General features: G+C 36.4%; 1 protein-coding gene across 1 annotated transcript in view; it reads left to right on the top strand.

The window, feature by feature from the left end:
* Nucleotides 1–11,313: 11,313 nt before the first annotated feature.
* The window catches only part of MALRD1 (MAM and LDL receptor class A domain containing 1), a 217,304-nt gene continuing 204,776 nt past the window's right edge, over nt 11,314–23,841 (top strand). The window contains exons 1-4 of the mRNA XM_077191926.1: nt 11,314–11,329; nt 11,680–11,847; nt 15,409–15,566; nt 22,061–22,153. Of these exons, the coding sequence (XP_077048041.1) occupies nt 11,314–11,329; nt 11,680–11,847; nt 15,409–15,566; nt 22,061–22,153 (435 nt within the window). The remainder of the gene's footprint in view (nt 11,330–11,679; nt 11,848–15,408; nt 15,567–22,060; nt 22,154–23,841) is intronic.

The following is a 23,841-nucleotide window of genomic DNA, read 5'->3' as shown; positions in this document are numbered from 1 at the left end:
AGAAAGGCAGTATTTCAGTAAGAAATTCTTGTTATCATAGAGGAGAAAGTCATCAGTTTCAAAAAATGTGTTTACCTACCAGAGTGTTCTTTACTTGTTTTGGAGATATTAGGTGAAAAATTCAGTCTTGATGATTGCAAAGTTTAGAAAATTTGAGACGTATTTTCATGTTTTCTTGGACTGGTAAATGCCTGGAGTGTGTGTATCTATCATCTGTGGCTAATATTACTACTCCAAATATTTGGAGAGAAGATGACTTGGTATTTGGAGACAGGATAAGCTTTGATAGTCTCCTTTAGAGCCAGCTTCTTCCTAAATCTTCTTACAATTTTTCTTTACCTTGAAGAGTGTCTCTCAAATAAGTAATATCTTTTCTCTATCCTCAGACAAAATATACCCTTTATACTTGTCCTATGGCTAAATTAACCCTGCTTTTCCTTCTGTGATACATACTGTAATACACTATCTGTTTATTTCTCTTCTCCTTATTTTCTGTTATTCTCTTTCCCTTCATTTCCACCCCACCCTCTCATCCCTCCTGGGCACAAGCAGTGCTTTGGAAGCCCTCATGGTGAACACCTGAAGGTGGGCATGCTTTGGAGCACGTCCAAGAGAATCCTATGTGGGATGCAGGTGTTGTTGTGATTAGCCCAGGTGCTTTACACTCCGTTCCCAAACTGTGTTGATCTGGCAGTGTGGAAATCTGCACTGTTCTAAAGCAGCATCTCCTACACATTGCATGAGCCATCAGACAGGTAGAAGTTCCCAACAATGACGAGTATAAATTGGCTGTTTCAAGGGGAATGTATGGAAAACTTGCTTAGAAATCAGCAGATGAAAATGAAACCGAAATTCAAATCTTTTAAATTGAAAATAACAGCAACCAAAAACCCCACTCTAGGTTTTACTGCAAATTCTCATTTCACAATGGACAATACTCATGATACTTTGCAATTAGGAAATTTTTTATATGCGATGTACATATGAATTTAGTAACTTCAGTTTTTTCTTGTGTGTATCTTAGAAGCACATCCTGCTGTGTATATTATGCTTCCAAAGATAAGGCTGCTCTTAAATAAGTGTTGATTTAAACCAGTGTTGCACAAAAAAGTGAGCAGCTGCCAAACATTTTTCATAAACAAAAGCTTTTTCTCGAGTGTGCAAATTGTGAAATCGTTTAAAATAATAAGTCTTTTCTCATTAAGAAACACATTAAAAAACCCCAAAGTACCATGGAATACAAATGTGGCAAACTCTTGGCTAGAATCAAAATAGGTTCACCAGGCAACAGTCTTGCCGTAGCTGAAGTTTCTAGAATTTGTGCATGATTGGTAGTACACACCACATTAGGATGCAGCAAACACCAGAAAGATGCACTAATAATCAATAAAAACTGGTGGGGAAGGGAAAATGTAACTTGTACAGACTGCCAAAGCCAGCAAAAGATTGAGAATCCTGAACTGAAGTGTTTGTTTGTTGCAGATGAAGCAAACTGTTCAGTCATCTGTATTGTTCACATTTACTTGTTTTGGCCCTTCAGTCACTGTTGTATCTACCAGGTCTGAATTGTGCAGTGGTCATGTTAATCTAAGTTATTTTATTCAGGTAGCAGGAAGCTCAAATACTTGTAGCTATTCAGCTTTCTGAGAGGCTGCATACTCAGATTGGTGAACTGAATAGCTAAGGAGATTTAAATGCATTGTATTAATTTGCTTCTATTTTTCTACGTGGAGAATGTCTAAACTGCACTTTCGTTTTCTAAATGGCGATTCTAATTGCCTAGGAAATCTTTATCTTCTTATGGCAGTGAGTGGAGTTTTCCCACTGCTGGTGACTCAACAGACTATGTAATCAGTTTTATGTTGGTTCCTGCTTAAAATCCAGAAATGATTCTCTATTGTGACAACTGAGCAGAATATGCTCTATAGTAGAGTGTTAAAAGGAAGACTTCCTGCCATCAGGATAAAACACACACATTAGCAGAAAAGCAAAGATCCCTTGGTAAATTTAACTTCTTTGAAGATTTGTGTAATCATTTACTAGAACCCAAAATATTTCCTTAGGTCTGTCTCTTGTGGATTTTTTTTTTTTCACTGAAAAAGTAATTGAACAAAACAGTGACAGCCACTTTAAAAGAGCCCCAAAAAATCCACAACCTGATTTTACTAGATGAAACTATTCTCCATGCTGAGGTGTAATGTGAAATGACTGTTCAAAGAATTTCTTAAAATTAGTATGTCTTCCCTATCTGTGTAAAACTTAAAATTCCAGTGGCAGGTGAAAAATAAATGTTTAATCTTAGACACATGCATCTTTAGAGAACTAAAAGAAAAAAATTCAAAATTTCATGGACACTAACATCTAATGGAACAGATTGGAGTCAGGGACAGGGCTCTGCAGAGACACCAAGCCATCTGTTGTGGGTAGGAGCAATACCCTTGCAGCTGGCAGCTCTGAAAGTGCTGCCTGAGCAGTCAGGAAAGGTCCAAAACTTGGGGGCAGAATGGCCATTGCCCTGGTAGCAGGCTGCAAAATGCTCCTCTGCGGGGGATTGCTCAGCTGGCTCCAGCCCTGAGCTGGGCTGGTGGAGCTTCAGCAGGGGCTCTCCAGTTCCACACAAGGATGAGAGGTCAGGGTGGGTAGTTTAATAAATGCAGTAGTTAGATGTTTTGATCTATCCTCTGATATTTGGTGAATGTATTAATCTTTAGTTTTAGGACTTTTTTCCCTTAAGTCCTGCTTGGCCTTTTTTCTAAAAGGTTACTAAATTCATCTTCCTCCTTTCATTAGCATGTTAATGTCAGAGGACAAGTTACTTGGCATTGTTTGGAGCTTGGGAAGGGGAAGAGAAGAGAAAGGAAGAAAAATAATTAAAAATAGATCAAGTATTTTTCTATTCTTTCTTTTTCATCTTGCATCCTTAGCATCTAACATCTCTCAAATCTTTGTGCTAAGGAAGGGCCAAACTTTGACTTACAGTATTTGATATCCTGAAATAGGGTGGTTGCCTCCCATCTGTCATAGGATCTGAAACAATATTGTCAGGAAGAGACACAGTCAAAGGACATGGCAAAAACTATAGTTCACTGACTCCTCTAAAGCTGTTACGCTTTCAAGTGAAGCAAGGACTTGTTTTGTAAATGAAAAATAATGGTGTCTTTAATGGTAGCTTTGAAATTACTAAGACAACTTTTTATATTGGGAATATATAAGGATGCCATATCTTTCTCTCAAGGCAATTTTCCAAGCAGTCAGAACACAGACACCACCAGTTTTAAACCTATGAAAACACCACAGTCTTCTCTCCCACCTCCTCCTCAAAGACCTGAACTGTCATGACAAATGTGTATTGTTGTTTACAGCAGTTGGAAATTTGGGCATGAAATATATTATGATTATGTACTCAATCATTGGAGCTTAAAGTCTTTGGCTCAGCTTTCTGAGTAAGTCTTTGTCCCAAAATGCTGAGTATTTAAGACATCCCCACATGAAATGTTTTGGAATCCTGCTTAAAATTTTAGCTGGAACATGGAGCAAAACCATGACAATATTGAATATGGAAAAAACCTTGGATCACAATGACTACAAGTGCTATTAATCTTTTCTGGGGAAACAGTTCCAGTTAGCTTTTTAGTTATGAATTTATACCTGTGCATATTGCTCTCCTTGTTTTATTGTTGTCTTTTTTTTTTTCCAGGCTTCTAAGTTTTCTATTTTTATTCCTTTTAATAGCTTATTTCCTCTCAGTGTCCTCTGAAATGCAGTCCTCTTCTGCAGCTTTAAGGACAAGTGTTTTCCTTCCAACTGATGAAGAACACCTTTGCCAGGTATTTTGATGCACATTCCTTGTATTACACTGTTTGCCACAGTATTTCCCTAGAATAATCAGACCTTCTTTTTCCTAGATTAGATACCATTATTGGGTCAGTCAAATGAGCAGAACATTAATGGTGGGGCTTCAAAAGCTCTCTGAAGATACTGTTACAAACATTTGGCAAGTTTCAGGAGAGCTACGAAATCAGTGGAACGTAAATACCATCACAATCAATAGCACCGAAAAGTTTGAGGTTAGTAAATTGAGGTTACTCTAAAGGACACTTCTTAAATGGTTTATAAATGGTGGGTCTTTTTAATAGGTCAGCATCAAATATTTTGTAATTGAAAAGAAAGAACTATCATGAGGTAAATGAGAAAAAAAGCCATTTTGAAGATCACTGTTTGCATTAACAAATACAGCTTGTTCTTAACTCTTAATGGTGTTAAAACTGACACCAAACTTTGCATAAACTGTGCATGTGTCTTAAATAAAACAATCTCATTGAGCTATAAATTATCTACCAGCCCATAGAGGTGAGATACTTGTGATCCTAACTTTCAGTACACTATTCCCTTAGCCTCAGTCTAACTGGACTGACAAACTCAAGGTTTCATTCATATAGAAAACTGCATTTTTTACTATGAGATACTGTTTTATAGAGGTACCGCAGGTGACAAACACTGTACTTAACTATTAATTGCAGCTTTGAGCCTCTGTCGCAGAATACATGCAAATGGTTTAATTTTGCTCAAAGCTACTGAAAAGCAATGCAAATGTCATAGGCTATTTAAATCTTTTTGCATGTGCATTTACAAAAAACATTAGCACAGTAAATGTAACTTAGGGCTATAATATTGTGGGTGATGTACACTCACTTCTATGCATAATACTGGAGAGAAAGTGAGGAGCAGAGAAGAAAATGAGAGGCCTTTCCTACAGCAGTTACTGTGAAGTTGCTTAGCATGCAAACCTGAAGGCATGGCAGCACAACCTCGTTTCCATAAACCAAATGAGTACCGTAATTACTTGGTTCCATATTGCGCTAAAGCATCCAACAGAATCTGATTTTTGAAGTAATACTGGCCTGCTCAACTCTTCTGAGAAGGTATATTGCAAAATACCTGTACCCAACTCAACATAAGTATCAACATTGTTTTTGATCAATAACTTGCCTCTACCTGATAAGAGTGTATGTATAGCAATCTGAGGTTGTGTTGGAGGGGCTTCCTTCTAGATTTATTTTTTCATCATTTGTATTACTTGGCAAGCTGAATTAGTCTGGGAATGGTTAATATAATATGGCATCTACTTCCTCTGAATTGCTAGATCCAATCCTCATTAGATTATTGCTTGCAAACCTGGTTATCCTTTGGCCTCTATCAAGTGAACTGATGGGCAGAGTCCAGAGGCTGGTGTCAAACTTAATGCAGTAATCATTACAATTCACTTAAGAAACACTGCTCAGAACCTCACAAAACCTAGAGTCTGAAGCTGAGCAAATTTTCTTCTGCTTGCACATTTTGCTCCAGTGACAACTTGCAAGATATCACTGTCATACAAGTGAATGCAATTCACTTGCCCTTTTGCACTTGTTTTATATGACAAGCCTACAGGGATAGTTGCGGCATTTTTCAAGATAAAATTGTGATTATTAATGTTTCTATGGGAAAAAAAATGATGGGAGACAAAGAATTTTTATTTGGATGTACAAATCACTTTGGAATAGGGTGCTTTAGTACTTTCTTACATTTTAGAAACACATTTGAAGTGAGATTTTAGTTAAAATCTACCTCTTAATCTCTACTGCTTATTTTCTTCACTCATTTTGATGTTGACTGTTTAACAGTTTTGTCTCTTCCTACAAGGAGTCTGGATTATATTTATGAAATACAGAATTTAGTTTGGCATTTAAAAATCTTCATTTTATGGAGTTCTGAAATGCAGAGATTGCCCGTTTTTAAACTACCGAACAAGCAGAAAGCTCAGTATGTCTGTTTTGGCTGAGTTTTGGAGAACTGTTTCATGGTATTCTCTCCAAGCTGCTTTCGCTCTGATTTACTGAGGACAAATATCTGTCTCCCAGACTTCATTAAGGAAAAGGATTCTAGGTTTGTGGTTTATTTCTGTCTTTATGCTTGATTCCTGTTTTACGTTGTGCTTTGCAGCTGTGCTGCAATCTGCTCCTGTGGCTGCTCTGTGGAGCCAGCCCAGCTCGTGTTTGATCCCACTGCATCCCTCTGCACATTCCATGCCACCAATGGAGCTGCAATGTTCATTTGATCTGGTGCTCACAGACATTGCATAGAGAAACATCATTGCAGCTATGCGCAAATAGTGCCACAAAGACTTTTTTTGTTACCAGATTGTGAGCTTAAAGAGCTCTAGAGTTTGTGTGAGAAGGAAAACTGAATGGTTCCTTGCTGGAATAAACTTGGGTGTGAGTCACTTTGGTTATTACTGGAATGAACTTAGGGAAAGTTAGCTGGGTATCTGCACCAGATAAGCCTGGATAATCTTTTTTTAAACACAAGAGCGTCTGGAGGCATCCAGTATTATTATCTTCTGGAAGTGGGGAAGTTGAGCGACTGTTAATGAGTTTTGAGGAAACAGGTTCACAGAGATTTGTGTCCTCTGATGGAATATGATCTTGAAGCAGCCTCTGATTTTGCTCCAGCAAAGTAAGCTAGTCCCTCTTTAGTGATTGTCTAAATCAGTTTTTCTCACTATATAATAAAATCTGACTATGAAACCCCAAATGCAAGCTATAAGTAGATATATATTTTAAATGAAGTTATTAATAAATAAATTTTGAGTTCATAATGAAACATCACTGTGTAAAGGTAAAATATCTGTCAAATCCTTGATGTTAAATACTATTTCTGATGTTTCTAATTACAAAATAGTGCATTATATTGTTTTAGGAACTTATTTGTCCTTGTGGTATTGTCATGAAAGTACACATTAACTGCACATATCATTGCAGCAGAATTCAAGAATTCAAAATACTGTTTTCTGAAATAAATCAAATGAGAAAATTTCCAAGATGCAGAATTTCATTCACATAAACATATTTTTGAATGTGGTATGGCTGCCATTCTTGTGCAAGCCAACTGCAGGTTCAGTAAAGCAAACAAAAGACAAAAGATTACACCCCTCAAAAAAATTCCAATTTATAACACAATGGTCATATCATTGGATAAGTTGTGTCATCTTACACAGCAAAAAACTCAGTTCTTGGTAATTTATGGGGTTTCTGCATCAATCTGTTAAACTATGCACAATATTGTTGCTGAACTCTCAAGGTATTGCTTGAAAAATTATTGCTAACATTGTGAATTCCTTAATAAGAGCTAGAATGTACCTCTAGGTAGATTCTGCCTCCAGGATTCTGGAAAACCCTGGAACTGTTTCATCCCAAGATGTGGCTAGGGAATATTTTAAGCAACGTTATTCATAAGATTGATTTGTGGGGTTGTTTTGATTGGTATGTTTTTTGTTGTGTTTTCCCAAGGATTGCTATTGATCAGTCAGTTCCCTTGTACACCACTGCAGAAAATGTGTAATAGTCTGTGCATTTACAAATGTGGATTGAAATCTGTGCTTAAGATGGAAAAGTAAAATATTTGTAACTTCTTGTGTACAGAAGACTTTGGTGGGAAAAAAACAAAACCCCATTGTTGTAACATTGGAGCAGAATAGCTATCAACCAAGTACTCCTCAAGATTTGTTTTTCCTAAAATGTGATGAAAGGATGAAAGGCTTCTGAATAATGTTTTTTTTTGCTCTGACTTTTCTCCAGTTTTTTGAGAAATTCTGAAATTAACCAGAAAATGTTCATATTTCCAGTCTCTGGTGGAATAAGGGCTTGACAAAACACAAGATCGTTTGTGTTCTATTCTTTAACTGTCATGATCCTTGCTTAGATTTTAAGGCATTTTATTGTGATTTTCAGATCCTTCCTGTTAAATTCTACTTTAATCTTGAGTTACATGATTGGACTACCTATCTGTGCTCAGGTGAAAAAGCCACAGATATGTCAAAAAGCCACGATGATAATCCTCCAAAATTGTTAAATGTGTGATTAGAGTTCTCATATTTCCAATAGATACCCCATGGACTTGACTGGCATATACTGCGGGTTTTTTTTTTTGTTTTGTCTGTGACACTGATAAACTCTGTTTCTTGTTGATTTGCTGTTAATCCCTTTAGGTTATCTTTTCGGGGATGGTGGAGACCCAGAGACAAGGTGAAAGTGTTGCCATTGATGATATCACCTTTAGTGAAGGATGTTCTATAGCCCATGGTAAGAATAACTGTTTCTAAGGAGCCAGGTCATTTTACATTTAATCTTTCCCTTGGATTAGAAGAGATAGGACAATGTAATTGTTTTGCTATTCAAAGGCTTTTTTAACTCTGTAAGTGTTTTCATTTGGCTCATTTTCATTTCCCTAAACAATCATCTGTCTTTTCACATGTAAGCACAATTGCAAAGAAAGACAATACTTTAATAAATCTGATACATTATAAATGTAGGGCTCAGTGGGTAAAAAAGATCTACTGGTTTTGGCTGAAGAATTGATGTGTTCAGCCAGCTCAGGCAAAGCTTTGGAGCTGACTAGGAAGATTCCCAAGGCACTCGTGTGTTTCTAAATGCAAGGAGGTCCTGATCCTCAGCTGTGCAGTGGGGTTATGCTGTTCTGCTCTGCTACATCCAAGAGCTGTAATGTCAGGCTGGTCACCTCTGCAGTCAGACCATCCCTGCGTGGCAGGATTCTGCAGCAAAACATTTCCTATTTCCCTTTTCAACCATACATATTTTCATGGAAAAGGAGTGCTACCCATCCTAGCATAAATTAAGTTGCTTGCTGCTCTGTGTTACACAAGAGTACTGCCCTCTGGCACCTCTGTCACATCCTCAGGTGAGTGCAGCTCTGATTCAAAGCACCTCCTCTGTTTTTTTTCTTGCTTTTATTCTTGACATGGGCACAGAGCGTTTAGACTTTAAACTTAACTTGAGATATTAAAAGCAGTGTTTGACACAAACCAAGCTAGGTTACATGGTTGATTTTGTGTGTACCATACTCCTAAATAATGCTCTCTAGATTTCCCTGTAGGAAAATTCTATTGAAAAGAGATGTGGGTATCAATCTGTTAGAGTGCTAAGCAATTTCAAGCAGATCACATTAAGAGCAAGATACAAACCCTAATTTAATGATGCCAGCAGGCATATTTAGATTTCTGTAATTCTACATATGTACTTGTTTAACCAGTTGCTGTGGGAGATCTGTTTGTAAAAATGTATTGAGTTTTTTAATAAAGCTCTTCTAAAGGAAAAAAAAAAATCAAACAAAAAAACTCAGGTATGAGATGAAACACTGTCTCAAAGAGATGGAAGAGGAAAAAAAGGAAATTGGTGTATGTTTTCACCATATCTTATAAATCCAGGTGTTAAACTTACCTTACATGGCAGCTGTTGAACTCCATGCTGTGCCTCACAGATTGAGCTGCTGCACTGTTAAGTGCCTCAGGTATATTCTAATAAGAGCCAGTTCTTATCCTGTGTTTCCTCATTAGGAGAAGTCAACTTCATTAGGTGACATCTAAATGGCTCACAGCAGCCAAAAAACAGGGTCAAAAAATCTTAGTTTTCTCCCTGAAAGAGAAATGTTACTACTGAACATTTTCCAATAATTAAAACAAAAGGTCATACTAATGGTTGGTTGAATTTGAAATAATTTTTCCTCTAGTCCTTATGGAATGTCTGGAAAAGTAGACTTTTAATGAAAACCACTTTAATTTCATGAAATCCCTAGTTAAAACTTGCATTTTAAATGTATTCCTCATGATGTTTATTCCCAGTACAAATGCACAAAAGAGATTACGTAGACATTCATTAGCATGGCTATGATTTTAGGGCTGTGAATAAAATATCTCAAGTTTTGTGCTTTCAGGTGTTTCTTGATGCAAACTGTGATTCTTAAATACAAAAGTAATTTCATTATGCTTTAGGTTCTTCCCTTCTATCTCTCCCCTGTCTCCCAAACTGCCCCACTTCAGTCAGTTGTCCAGTTCTGCTAAAGACTAAACTTCATGCATTGAAAAAAATGTAACTAAAACCCTATAATCAGTATAGCAATTTAAGATATTCTGCTGCCACCTAGTTTGTTATCACTCAAAACCCCCACAGCTCTTTGTCATACGTTTGAGTATGGGCTACAGAAAAAAAACTTTGGCTGTAAAAACAGAAAATATGAAGTTATTTTCTGAAACACACATAATGCAAAATCTCTTTTAATTATGACTTTAGTAGACCTTCTGTTCAAAGGCCTCATATTGTTATCCAAGTGGCTGCTCTGCAGAATTCTCTCTCAACTTCCAAAAAATTATGTATGTGAAGAACTCCACTAAGAGTGTCCTTCTGCTCTCTTTATAGAGATGAAAGCAAAGAGCTCCAAAGCATGAAAGTGGAATTATGTAAGGGAGAATGAGGCTTTTGTCCTCCTAAAGTCACTTGTAATGCAGAAGCAACAAAGCCTCAGTGCAAATATATGCTTTTTTCAGGAAAACTGAAGTAATCATTTATGTATTACTTATAATGTATAAATTTTGACAAAAATACAATATGAATACTTCAACTGACAAAATCTTAAACTTAATTCCTTAGTTAATTCTAATCCCGCAGAGATGTAGCCTTTAATATTACAGAAGCAGGTATTTGAGATGAACTGCTACAGGGATGGGAGTCAGAAAATCCAAAATACTAATCTTACTGTTGTCTGACATGCTGTGGCATTAAGAGCTAGAAAATGAGTATTTTGACAAAACAAAAAACCCCTCAAAAAGATATAAAAACAAATTAAAGGAAGAACCCCACAGAATGACTCAAAATGTTTTGTATCAATGCTTCAAAAGTGTTAGGAAAAGATCTTGATTCCTTTTGAAAGAGTTTGCAAATTTTTTTGTGTGTTGAAATTTGACAAAATCCATCCTTTTCCAGACCTTTGTGGAATTTTGCATTTTCCGTGGGAAGCAAGGTTTTGACAAGCTCTTTCTCACACAATACACATGGTTTGAAAACAGAACACATTTATTGAGGACTAGAACAAGGAAGAAATGAAATGTTTGCAGCACTGCCTGGTCAGCCCATTTCACTGAAGTGTCAGTAATGTGAATAATACAATCTCTCTCAGATGAAGGAGACAGTAACATCTATGTGAATTAACCTTAAACTGTTTTCTTCATACAGTTAGGAATCTCTGTGTTTTCTCTGAGATATTCTGACTGCTATTTAATAATGTGACTTAACCAGGAGATTACCTTTCCTCTGCAATAACATTAAGAAGTGGAACTTCCATTGTCATGGTGCAATCCTGCTTGAAATCCTGAGGCAGCTAGATTAGTCAGGCATACTGTTAAAAGCCCTCTAAAATATGTGGTAATGCACTCAGAACCTTTCTGTCTCTAAAAAGAAGTATTCTCTTACAAGTATTGTGGAGATGCGGAGTTTAACCTGTTAAAAGTGATTTTTCTGTAGCTATCACCTAGAAAAGTAAATAGGTATTTCTTATTATTGCATGTCAGTTTTTATGTTACCTGGCAACTCTCTCTGCAGAATTGAATTCATGAAGGTTGTGATGACTGGCTAACATAAATAGCACTCCATTGCTTTCCAAGAAGCATCTGTCTTGAGGGAATGATTTCTTAGAGTATTTAAAGATGGCAGGCTGAAGTACAGGGCAGCAATCAGGGATACACAGGGCTTTTGAAGCAACCTTTTGAAGAAGCAGAAATGTTGCCAAGGAGTTTAATAAGCATAGATTTCTAATGGGGAATAGTCTCATAAGGAATGACTTCTTAAGAAGTGATTGTTTTTCTTTGTCTTTTAGTACCACAGATTTCCATTTTTGAGCTTGGCCTGTGTGAGTGGCACTCAGACCAGGCAGCTGAGCCTGCTCAGGGGGCATGGCTGCAAGCTGGGCACAAGACTGCCTCCTGTTCCTTCCTGGAGGATTCCAGCAACAATACTGAAGGTGGGGGATTTAATTTAACTCTAAATTACTAGCTGTCATGAAGAATATAGTGCTTTTTATGGCAAGACGGTGCCTCGATGCCAAAACAGAACAAAACTACAAAAAGTACTTGTATGTATTTTGTACGTAATTTAGGTTTTGTTTTGGCTGTTTAATAAAGACATCGTGAGCATTCCTTCTGGTAAGACATAAAATATATTATTTTAAGAATTAATGATTTTTTTCCAGGTATTAATGAAATATTTTAACATAAGAATTCTAATATAAACTAATAGCTGTTTTATTATCCAGTTTATTCTTTTTATGAGATCCGTGCAATGATTTGGTGAAATGAAATTAAATCAAATCAAATTCATCTATATCCCCAGCCTTTGTATGTGTGTTTTTCTGTTTTGTTTTGATTTTGATACTTGGCAGTTTGACTTGTGTAGTACTATTCTGCTTGAGCATACAGTCTGGAACTTCATTTTAAACCTTTTATTAGGGCAAATGTAAAGAAACAATTATTCTAGGAAATAATGTCCTACCTTTAAAATCAATAAAGTTAGTCCAGATGCAATTTTAAGGAGAAAAGACCACTTGTTTTTGAAGTCACTGTGTATTATGTCTCAATGGGTTTATGGGAAAGGTTTTTGAAAGCTTAATGATGTAAATCTCTGAGTGTTCTATTGTGAGATGGAATTGTCTTGCCTGCTAAGTGTTTGCCTTGTGTACTGAGACTGCCTTCAGAGGAGTCAAGTACTGCTAGTTGTAATAGGACAGTCTGTGGTGCAGCTTTGAAGAACTGATATTGTGGAGATTACTGCTTGAACTTTGAACCCACAGAAATGGAGCACATCTCATTGATAGAAGCTGAATGAATGTTAGATATTGGTTTTATTTTAAAAAAAATTAGCATGCATTTCACTACATTCTAGTAGCCATAAGTCAAATTATTATTGAATAGCTGAAAAGTGCCTGTGTATACACTATGTTAAAACTAATTTTTGCAGTTATGCATAATGAAGAGCGTAAAGCAGATTTTTTTCTTCTTAAATGTGAAGAGAAGACTCATATCATCATATCATCTTCCAATTTCCACTAGAGTATTTAAGAAAAAAGACGCTTTTCATTTGATTTTATTTGAAAAACCTCCCTGAAAGTCATTGTATCTGTGCCACACCTTAACATGACATCTTAAGGGCTGGTAATGGGTATGGATTTTCCTTTTAGGGCAATCTTGAGAACACAAAAGATATTGAAATTCTGTAAGGGCTTTTACAGGAATGTATTACAAGCACTGTCTATGGAAAGAGAACATATTTGGAAATATTTCCTGAAGAGGTACTTGGGCATGGTTGTATGGATATGCACAGGCAGCTGAGTAGGCTGAACTTCCCCAGGGAAACTCCTGTGCTTCTAAGTTGTAAAGAAAACTGAAAATGTGTGAAGAAACAAGCATCAAAACAACACAAAGAATTAAACTCACTAATATTTAAAAGAATATAATATAAAGAATTTAATCACTAATATTGAAAAGTATTGAGAAATCTGAACTGTGATTGCTGACCTCTCAATAAATTCAGTATTTCTATTCATGCAGATGTGTTGAGACATAAATTAAGAGGTTGAAAATAAAAAAAATTCTATAAAGTAAAGACATGGTATGCAAACTGCAAAAATACCACGCTTAAGGGCTCAAACTTGCAATGCAAATAGCGCTTGACTAAGATTTATGTTATGATTTTGATCAAAGATTTATTCTATAAATAGAAGAGAGTTAAAAAAATAAAATTATAAGGAAGAGGTCTAAACAATTATATTTATAAAGAAAAGATTTCTTACAGCCTTTGAATGATCCTCCCTTGTTGGTATCCCTAAGTTTAATAAAATGCTTTCTGTCATTGGAAGACCTTTTTTCCTTTGTTTCTTTATTGCTTTGTTTCTCTGGTTTTGTATTGTAGGCAATTTATCTGTAATTTTTCCTCTTCATTTCTCTAATGTAAAAAGTTCTTACACAGGTTTTATATTCCCAATAATACAGTTTAGAAAGTACTTTTTTTTGTTGTTTTTATTTTATCATGTATATTTCATATATGCCATCATAGTTCCCATAGTTTATGTTTCTTACATTGGATTAAGCAGAAGCAATCACAAGACTTGCACAAAATGCATTCCCTAAAGTAGAGTAAGCATGTTATTTTGGATACAGACTCATTCTGGATGCTCCATAGGACTTTGGTTTATCTAGAGCACAGCACTTGCTTTCTTGTCAAAAAATCGTGTCAACTCCTCTTTGCCCTGCTTTTAAAGACTCAAGTACTTGAAAGGAAAGAGAGGAAATAATCTTAATTATCACTGGGCTCAGATACTAATATTGATTGGTTTAAAATGGCATCAGAGAACTCTGAAGTTAGATAAACAACTGGTAGCATATCTTCTAGTATTGCACATTTCTTTTATGCACAAGATAGCAGTCACAGACGTGTAGATGCTTTGTTCATGTCTGTGAAAGAAATCTGGGTTTAATCTACAATATTTTCCCATATAAAGGTTAGTTGTTGTGGCATGAAGCTATAAGCTTAACTCCAAGGAAATTTCAAGAATATATTACAGTGTAAACCATTGCATAACACAAGAGTAAACAGGCAACAACAAAAGGAAAAGAACATGGTCCTTTATGAAAATGAGCATTTTTCTTGTGAAATGACACTTTCTTCCTTCACCTTGAGATTGTGTACCATTTGTATTTGAGATAAGTTTTATTTAGAGAAATAAAAATAGAAACTGCAGACCTAAAACCTTTAATCAGACCTTGTTTATTATTTTAATAGTTGCTGCAGAAGGCAGCAAAATATTCAGTGACTCAGGAAGCAGAAGAAGGAGCTGATATATTTAGTAAAAAATATTTAGCCTTTTTATTTCCAAAAACTAATAGACACTGTTGAGGGGATGGAGAACTCCTTAGATCTCTGTAGAAATGCTTTTATAAGGGCCAGTAGGTCAAGCAGAGCATAAATTGCTTTTCTACTTCACATGGAAAGACAATATGCTTCCAATGTTTTGTTGCAGAAGTTCTGTCTGAGGAGTAAAGACCTTGATTACATGGTGGAGATGTGACTGCTTCTTGCAGCAGTAGTGCAGATGACCTTTATTTCCTTGGCTGTTCTTTAAGCATTGCTGTGAAAAGCATATTTCCTGAAAACAACAGTGGGAAGAAAGCCCAGTTTCCACATATATTTGTCATTAGATGTTGAATGGCTGTAAATATGAGGAGGCTGAGCTGGGACTCACAGGTTTAAGCACGCAAATTAAAACTTTGAGATACTATCAACTGATGCAATTCATGGTTGCTGGGGCTATCTGTGAGTAAAATAAAGATATAGATATATATATATATATTTATCTATTTAATAGGAAATAGATGATATCCAAGTCACATCATCAGCATGATGATCAGATTTCATTCTTGCTGGAATGGGTCTTTAGTGGAATTACATGAGAGTAGTTCTTATTTTTAACAACTGAGGAAAAAAAAAATTGTGAAGAAGTGACATTTTTGTCCTTTCCTTTTTTCTTCAGGCCATTTTGAGTGTTTAGAAGCTAATAACAAGGCATTATATGAAAGGGCCCATCTAAACAGCTCCACGTGTAATTGCTCCAGCAAGAATTGCCATTTCCAGTTTCATTACTCCATGGCAGATAGCAGTGTTCTCAAGGCAGTACTGCTTATGAACCAGGTGAGTAGAAAAGTGTTCATTTCCAAAAGGTAAAGGTGTGGCAGCCCAGGTGTTACCAGACAAAATGCAAGATACACCTGCTGCTGCATGCCTGTCCTCTGAGTCAGTTTGTGCAAAAACTAACTTGGTTACTGGTTTTCCAGTAATTCCACTGGTCTGTGCAGTTGCAAAACCTGGGTGTTCACCATCTCACCTATGAACTGATTTGATGGACGAATGTTCTGCAATAAGGCTTCAAGGACAAACCCAGCTATTACAGAATTAGATCAATTGCAGATTTCGGGGGGGAAATCTATAGTAACAGCTTTTCTAGCCTTCTTACTGTTATGGAATTAAGAAAATAGGTGCTTTTGTCTATGGAGACATATTAAAAAAGTTGTTGATTCAGGATAGCTGGAAAGTTCTTGATTAAACACCTGCTTTGTTTTGTCCAAGTGTTAGAGGAGTAATTTTTCTATTCTTCTACCAATTAGTAGATAAAAGAGCCCTGCCAGAATGAAACACAAATGTCAGTTGAGCATTGGTAACTATTTCCATCTTTCTTACCTCCCCTACCTTGTGAGACTTTTTACTATTAGGATGTTCTCTTTTGGAAGTCTGGTTTGATAGGTTAGTATTGATGCTTTGCACTGCTACTTCATGAAAACAAGATCAGTAGAGCCGGTCTCATTCAGTTAATGGCTCTCATATCTTGATGCTGGAGGTGAATTCTTATCACCCAACAATATACATATTTAAATTTTAGATCCACTTCATTCACAAATATTAGAAGCTAAAAATCTCAAAGTATAACACAACCAAAAGGTCCTAAAATTAGGACAGGTAATAAAAACAAGTTATTTCTTTCTGATTGTGTCTTTGAATATTCATGAAAACAACTCCAGGCTTTTGCTCATGTTTCATTTATAAAAGCCAGTAGTTGTATTTTTCTATGACTGTGTCAGGGAATTGTAACATAATCAGTGTTCTGGTCAGAATACACGGATTTTTGTGCCATAGTACTTGCCAATAAATCCCCAGGTATGACACTCTCAGCAACCTTGAGACAGAATAGGAATATTGATTTCAGCAGTTCACCTAAGTAGCATCAATGGACCCAATTCAAGAGTTGTTTTTCCTTGAAAACAGAGCAAATTATGTAAATGAAAACCATAAGAAAACTGACATATGACATTTGAGTTCCCATAGAGCTAGGAGCCTAGATTGAATTAATTGATAAACTGGTCCTTACATGCTCATTAGAAGAACGTTTTCTGGCATTTATTACATCAGTCCCCTCTGTTTCCACAGATTCTCTTAGCCCTTTTATGTTTTAGTTATTGAATTTCTCCTTCAATCAGAAGTGTATTTATTGCACAGAGACTTATTTAAAGATGATGTGAATCACTCATACTGCAAAATTTGCCAGAAAAATCTTCACGACCATAAGCTTCTGCTGGTAGCTTCAGGAAAAATAAAACAACATACACACTCATGTTTAAGACTTCTTAAAATGAAATGAAGGGAGAGTTGGCTTTTTCACATTTTGCTACTGAATCATTAGGTTGTTTTAGAAAGACAAATGAATCTTCAAAACTAGCCAATAGTAAGTACCAGAAGTGAGGGCTGAGTGCTTATTCTGACCCTGGAAGACAACAGGGCTGCTGTCCTGGAAGCTGTCATTCAAAACAGCCTCTTTATTTTGTGTACCTTGCAGTTTCCTGAACATCCTATCACTATATTTATTGATCAAAGCCTCTTGTCTTTAAATAACTCTTGCTAAATCTCAGCACTGACAGGCCCAACACCCCTGGAGACTGGATTATACCCAATGTACAGCTTCAGTACTGTTCTTAGAGGCAAGTGACACAGATGTTATAAATTTATCCCTGGCCTTCCTCACTCTTTCAAGAGAGAGAGCAAAGATGAGTGAACATATTTTCTAATATAGACATTGCGGTATCACTCAGAAGATCTGTTGTTTACTTATATTTCCTATGCAGTCCATGATAATCTGCAGCTTTTCCTCTTTTCTTGCTGGCTTGCCAAACTGCTCTTCATTAAGCACTACTGCATTTGACTATTTGATTTTTCTTTCTTTATTGTGACTCATATATCTTTGAACTCTGCCTTATTGGTTTGGAAACTGGTTTCTGTATACTGAGATGATTTTCAATGCCAATGTTGTCCTTCACAGTGCTTGTAATTCCTCCCACTATAGTATTTTCATATTGTTTTAAAATTTACTTTTCATCTGACTCTCTACACTCTCCAGTGAGTTAGTCAGCACTATAATTATATCAGGTTCTGGAACAGACCTCTGCACAACTTTATTATAATTTTCTTTTAGTTTAATAGAAAACTATTGACATCTCCTCTTTGAAATAAGCTCACATTTTTATTGCACACACATTTTACAGTAATTTCATTGCACCAAATCACCACAATTTTTTTAAAGCATGTGGTTTATGAGATTGTTTAAAAACCTTAATGAAGTAAAATAACTATTTTTTCAAGTCTGTTTATGATTTAAAGAAATCAAACAAACTACACAGCTAAATACACCTTGCTCCTCTTCAGAATCAGCTAATAAAGGTTCCTCAGTTTCTAATTCTCTAGCTGCTTACAAGGTTGCTAGAAATTTGTTCTAGTGTCTTAAGAGTTGTTCAGCATCTTGGCTATAATTGCATATTCTGTGTTTATCCCTTAGCTGCCATATATGTTCTTTGTTCTCCCGATTGTCTGATTTCCTACACATTCTCCTCAGTTCTCAGAGCTTGTTGATATTAAAATATTTCTTCCAGTATGCAACCTTTACTTGAAAAGGTGATTCCATTCCAGTTTCAGTACTTCTGGCTTATATGTGTTTTTTAACATTATTTGTCTATTCTAGTCCATATTTGAATTTCCATTTAGCAATATTAACTGTTCTACTAACATAAAATATTCACAGAATCATGGAATGTCCTGAGGTGGAAGGTACACACTAGCATCATTAAAATCCAACTCCTGTCCCTGCACAGGACACCCCAAGTGTCACGCCACATGCCTGAGAGCATTGTCTAAATGCTTCTGGAACTGTCAGGTTTGGCGCTGTGACCGCTTCCCTGGGGAGCTGTTCCAGTGCCCCACCACCCTCTGGGTGGAGAATCTATTCCTAATATCCAACCTAAACCTCCCCTGACACAACCTCAGGCCATTCCCTCAGGTCCTGTCACTGGTCACCATAAAGAAGAGATCAGTGCCTGACCCTCCTCTTCCCCTCCTGAGGAAGTTGTAGACTTCAATCATGTTCTCCCTTAGTCTCCTCCAAGGTGAACAACCCAAGAGACCTCTGCTGCTCCTCACAGGCTTCCCCTCAATGCCCTTCACCATCCTCATGGCCCTCCTTTGGACACTCTAACAGTTAAATGTCTTTTTACATTGTGGCACCCAGACCTGCCCCCAGCCATTGGGGTGAGGCCGCCCCAGCTCAGAGCAGAGCAGGACAATCCCTCCCTTGCCCTGCTGGCCATGCTGTCCCTGATGCCCCCCAGGACAGGGTTGGCCCTCCTGGCTGCCAGGGCACTGCTGGCTCTGGTTCAACTTGCCATGGACCAGGTGCCTTTCCATGGCTCTGCTTTCCAGTATCTCATTCCCCAGTTTGCACATTCAATTAGCAAAATTAGTCTGTTAGCTGACAGATAAACTTTAATATTTTCAGTAAAAATGGAAACCAAATAATATCATGTTGAGTCTATCACTTGCTGTTCATTACTTTTTTGTTACTCCCTTTAAATAATGGGCTTATTTTTTTCCTTTTATTGCCTTAATCTTTACATCTTTTATGGCTTTAAAAGATCCAGAAATTAGGCAATAAAAGATGATTTCAACTAATGCTTATACATGCAAGTATATTTATATCCTAATGCACTAAAATTTTTCTGTGTGTTCAACAACACTTGCAAAAGTCATGTGAGTACACTCCTCTGCAGAAGGTAAAGTTGATTAATCATTGTGGGGGGAAAAATAAGCTTTTGTTGCAAATTACTCTCTGGAAAGAGAAGTAGGGACAAAATAATGGGTGCAGTTGCACAGCAGTGCATGTATCGAAAGAGAAATGTCAAAAAAATGATAAAAATATTTTATAGATGGAGACCTTTATAAAAAGTTGTGATTTCTCTTCCATCCTTCAAATCTGAGTGGCATTATGTCAGAAAAAAAAACATTGTGGGGAAAAGGAACAATTCTTGCCCATTTTAGCTTTACAAAAGGTTGTTTATTGATAGTAATATATCACAGTAAGGGGAATAGTGTAAAGTTGTCTTGAGCAACAGCTCCCCTGCATCACCAAAATAAATCTTGAAGGAAAGTACTGGAAAAACAACACCTTCCATATTTTGGAAGAAGGCTAGTGACACAAGGAATGTGCTAGAGGGGTTAACCCATTTGTAGCAAAGAGGTGGAAGAATAGGACAAGCAGGGTGAACACTACAAGTACTGTGAAGAAGGGAAATGATATTTTTGACTTTTTAGAGCTGTATAAAATCACAGGGTAAAATCTGCTTAAATACTCTTTCATCTGAGGAGATTTACAGCTTTCAGTGTAAATAAAAGTCGCAGAAGGTCTGGCTACTGTACAGAAAACTCAAGTTTATTGCTACAAGCTATTTACTACTGCTTTAGTAAAGCTAGCTTGGGAGAAAAATGGCCACGGGCTGGGTTTACAAGCTGTTATCTGAATGTGAACAAAATTACAGTATCAGGGTGCATCCAGTCAAATACTCAGCAAATACAGTGCTTCCCAAAAGATATACAAATGTGTTTGAAGGGTTTGTACATGCAGGTGGGGAGGGAGCATGTTAAATAAAAGCAAAAATTTAACCACAGGCTATGGTTTAAGGTTTTAAAACAGGAAGGTTTTAACCTTTCTTGCAGTATGGTTCCAAGTACATCATCCTTTTCTGTGTATCATATGTGCCTAAGATATGATTAGGCTGAAAGATTTCCTTTGGAAACTGAATTATTTAGTAAAATGAAGCAAGTTTTACACAGAATGAGGTGTTCTCAATATTGAAAGACTTTTGCTGAATATGTCATGTAAAGAATTGAACGAATACATCCTATACTAAGGTAGAAACTCGCAGTTGACTTTTATTTCTGAAATCAAGTATGCCACGTGCTTTATCCAATTTGATCTCTTCTATCACTGAGTGTTTGAAATTAGTGTGTTGCCTTGGCCTTGTCTTGCAGTTATCCAAAATTTCTTTTCTTTTCTTTTTTTTTGTGATCTTTGAACACATGTTCGATGGGGATTTAATCTTCCAGCTTTGCTAATATATCAGAATGGCCATGGTAAGAAAAGAGCACTAATTGTCTGTACATCACAAATCATTTCAATGTTCTTCTGCTTGATAGCTCACAGCCTATCAAGCAGTAGACAGCACATTTCTCCTCTCTTTTATATTATAAAACAGGAAAAAAGATAACTGTCCTTGTCTATATACTGATAACATTTCACATGCCTATCATAACTCCTTTTATTAATCTCCTGTAAGATAAATTGTTTTTATACTTTCAATTTCTTGTCATACAAGAGACTCTCCATTTCTCTTATCCCACTTTGCATCTTTTTCTGAACTGCCACTAATTCTGTAATATCCTTTGTGGAAAAGGTACGACCAATACTTTGCAGCTTCCTAAAAGGAGTCTCAATATTTGATATTTTTAATAGTGAGTTTGTATGTATAGCCTAAACTTTTCCTGCGGGTTTTTTCTGTCTTTTTGGTTTTGCTCTATTTTGCAACTGCTTCTTGAAAAGATTTTTTGTGGGTATATAAAGTTCAAATTTCTTCCTTCTCTCCTTTATGCCTCAGTATGTTCCAAGCGGGATCATGACCAGAAGCAGAGCGAGTGTGAGATACTTCTGCCAGATTATTGAATCAAAAGGGCTTGCATAAAGGGAGCTTTACCATATGTAGCACTCTTCCTGTTACCCTTAGGAGGTGGAATTAAAAAGGGAGGATTGAGGTAATTCAGATCATGAGTAAAAGTTGTTAGGTGTTACTCTGTGTGCTTGCTTTACAGATTTAAAAAAAAAAAAAATTAGCACAATTGACTGGGTAATTCTGGCAGACTCAAGCTTCTGTTCTAAGAGAACTAAATCTAATTAATTACACAACATAATATAAGCAGTTATTTATGAAAAGGAACCTTATGTAGAGAACACCATGGAAACATATTGTTAAATTCAGCAATAACATGGCTTATTTTGCATATTAATTAATGTTAATTCTACCAACTCAAATCCTGATAATTATATTATTAGTCTGTTTAGTCACAATGAACATGTGTTATTTCCCCTCTCTTCAACAGACCTCAGTGCAAAGATTGCAAATGAATATGAGAAGCTGTATTTTTTCACATAGAGTAACTTTTTATATGGTGACTGTTTGGCTGGGAGATGAAAAGATGGCCTCAATAGCTTCTGGAGGAACAAAAATTATCTTTATTACATTGTTTTCTGCATTTTGCAGGAAGAGCATGTCTTGTGGGAAAGCAACATCATGACTAAGAAGGAATGGGTCAAAGTGAATATAGAGCTACCAACAGGGCTAGAAAATATAAAGGTAATGAATGAAAAAGGCTTGTGCTCAATTTTTGAAGATCCTTTGTTGTTTGTAAATAATCTAGGAAGCGTAAAAATTTGTTAAAATTGTGTGTATATTGAATGTCTTGCTATTTTTTCATTTCTTCAATATGAGTAAATCTCTGGTTGTACCTCAAGAAAACTTCTACACAAACATGACATACAGAAGCTGCTGCATTTGAGTAATATGCAAGAAAATAAATACAAATCTTATCTGACTCTAATTAGTTATCTGAGTCCAACTCAGGAATTGCCAACTCATTTAATGTATATATACTGTTAAGTGATATGATGTTAATGATCTTTGTGGAACTTCAGTGAAATTATGGAAACCACTATTTGGGAAGATACCTTCTTGAAATTTCAGACACAGAGATAAGTGCTAAATTGCAGCTACTTAATTTTTATATTAATTTCCACATTTCCATTTTAAGTAACTTTCCATTTACAATTTTTTTGTAGTTCTGTAAGTAAACATCATCTTGTACTGTTTCAGCAATCAGCTAAAAGGACAAAAAGTAAGCCCACTGCAGGAATTGATGTTTTGACAGATGTTAGAATGAATGCATTTCAGTAAGTTAGTAGGTTCTAAGTGTGTGCTGTTGCCTGTGTCTCCTTTTCCCATGAGCACAATTTTGAATAAACAAGTAGATGTGTAATTAAGTTATCTGTAGTATCTAAAATTAAATAAGCATCTGTTTAGGTTGTAAATATATGGATAGGAAGCCCAAACTGTGTATTCTTGTACAAAAACTGCAAGGATCCCTTACACTTAGGGAAGGAAACATACTATTTTTAAATTTGTGCTTATTTCATATTTTCAGCACAGCATTCTTTTTTTTGAAAAAAAGTAGAGAGAGCATGGAAGCATTAGATGACTTTTGTCATTTTGAAGAAATTTTCTCTAGTGGAAGACAATGACCTATATAATTCATGTTTTAGAAAGAAAAATGCCTCTTGATTTCACCCCAACCTAATTCCCAGGCTTTAGGGAGTGTGCTAGACCCCTCTGTTTATGCCTCAAATCAGATCTGTTCTACTTTCCTTCTGTTTTGTCAGATACTCTAACACAGTCCTTTCTGACCCTTGCACGTAACTACTTTCTGAGACTCACACTTTGGTCATGTCCCAGCCTGGGAAAACCCACAAATCCATTTTTATTTATTCTTCCAACTCCTGGTCTTTTTTCTCAGTGCTTTCTTTTATTGCCATCCTAATCTTTTTGATTAATCCAAGCTTTCTTCCTCCTGCTTACTGCTCTAACTCAGGTAAAAGAAACCTTGAGAGCACAAATGGGATAATTTCATTGCTTTGAGAGCCAGCAGAGCTGGGCTGCACCGTGCCCAGGAGCAACAGATGCTCTTCTGGAATTTCATTGCTATAAATCAGCTAGTGCTAAATCTGCTCAGAGCAAGGGAACTCTGTCAGAGAGAGAAATGCTCCTTGAATCTCTGTCCATGTCAAGAGCAGTAAAATAAGCAGTGGGAAGGCACAGGCCCAGGATTGGTGCGTGATTGTCCAAATAATTAAAACATTGGCATGGTTCGAGAAAGGTTTGACCTAAGCAAATCAGCTACCTCCAATCCAGTGCCCAGAACAGTTCCAGGACTGCAAGCAGGCAGGGACCAACCCCACAGCAGAGACTGGCTGCATGTATTTTGTTTTATG

This window comes from Agelaius phoeniceus, chromosome 1, assembly GCF_051311805.1.
Source record: "Agelaius phoeniceus isolate bAgePho1 chromosome 1, bAgePho1.hap1, whole genome shotgun sequence".
In the NCBI taxonomy this organism is placed as follows: domain Eukaryota; kingdom Metazoa; phylum Chordata; class Aves; order Passeriformes; family Icteridae; genus Agelaius; species Agelaius phoeniceus.
Note: the sequence above shows the minus strand (reverse complement) of the source record. Positions and strands in the feature narration are given on the sequence as shown.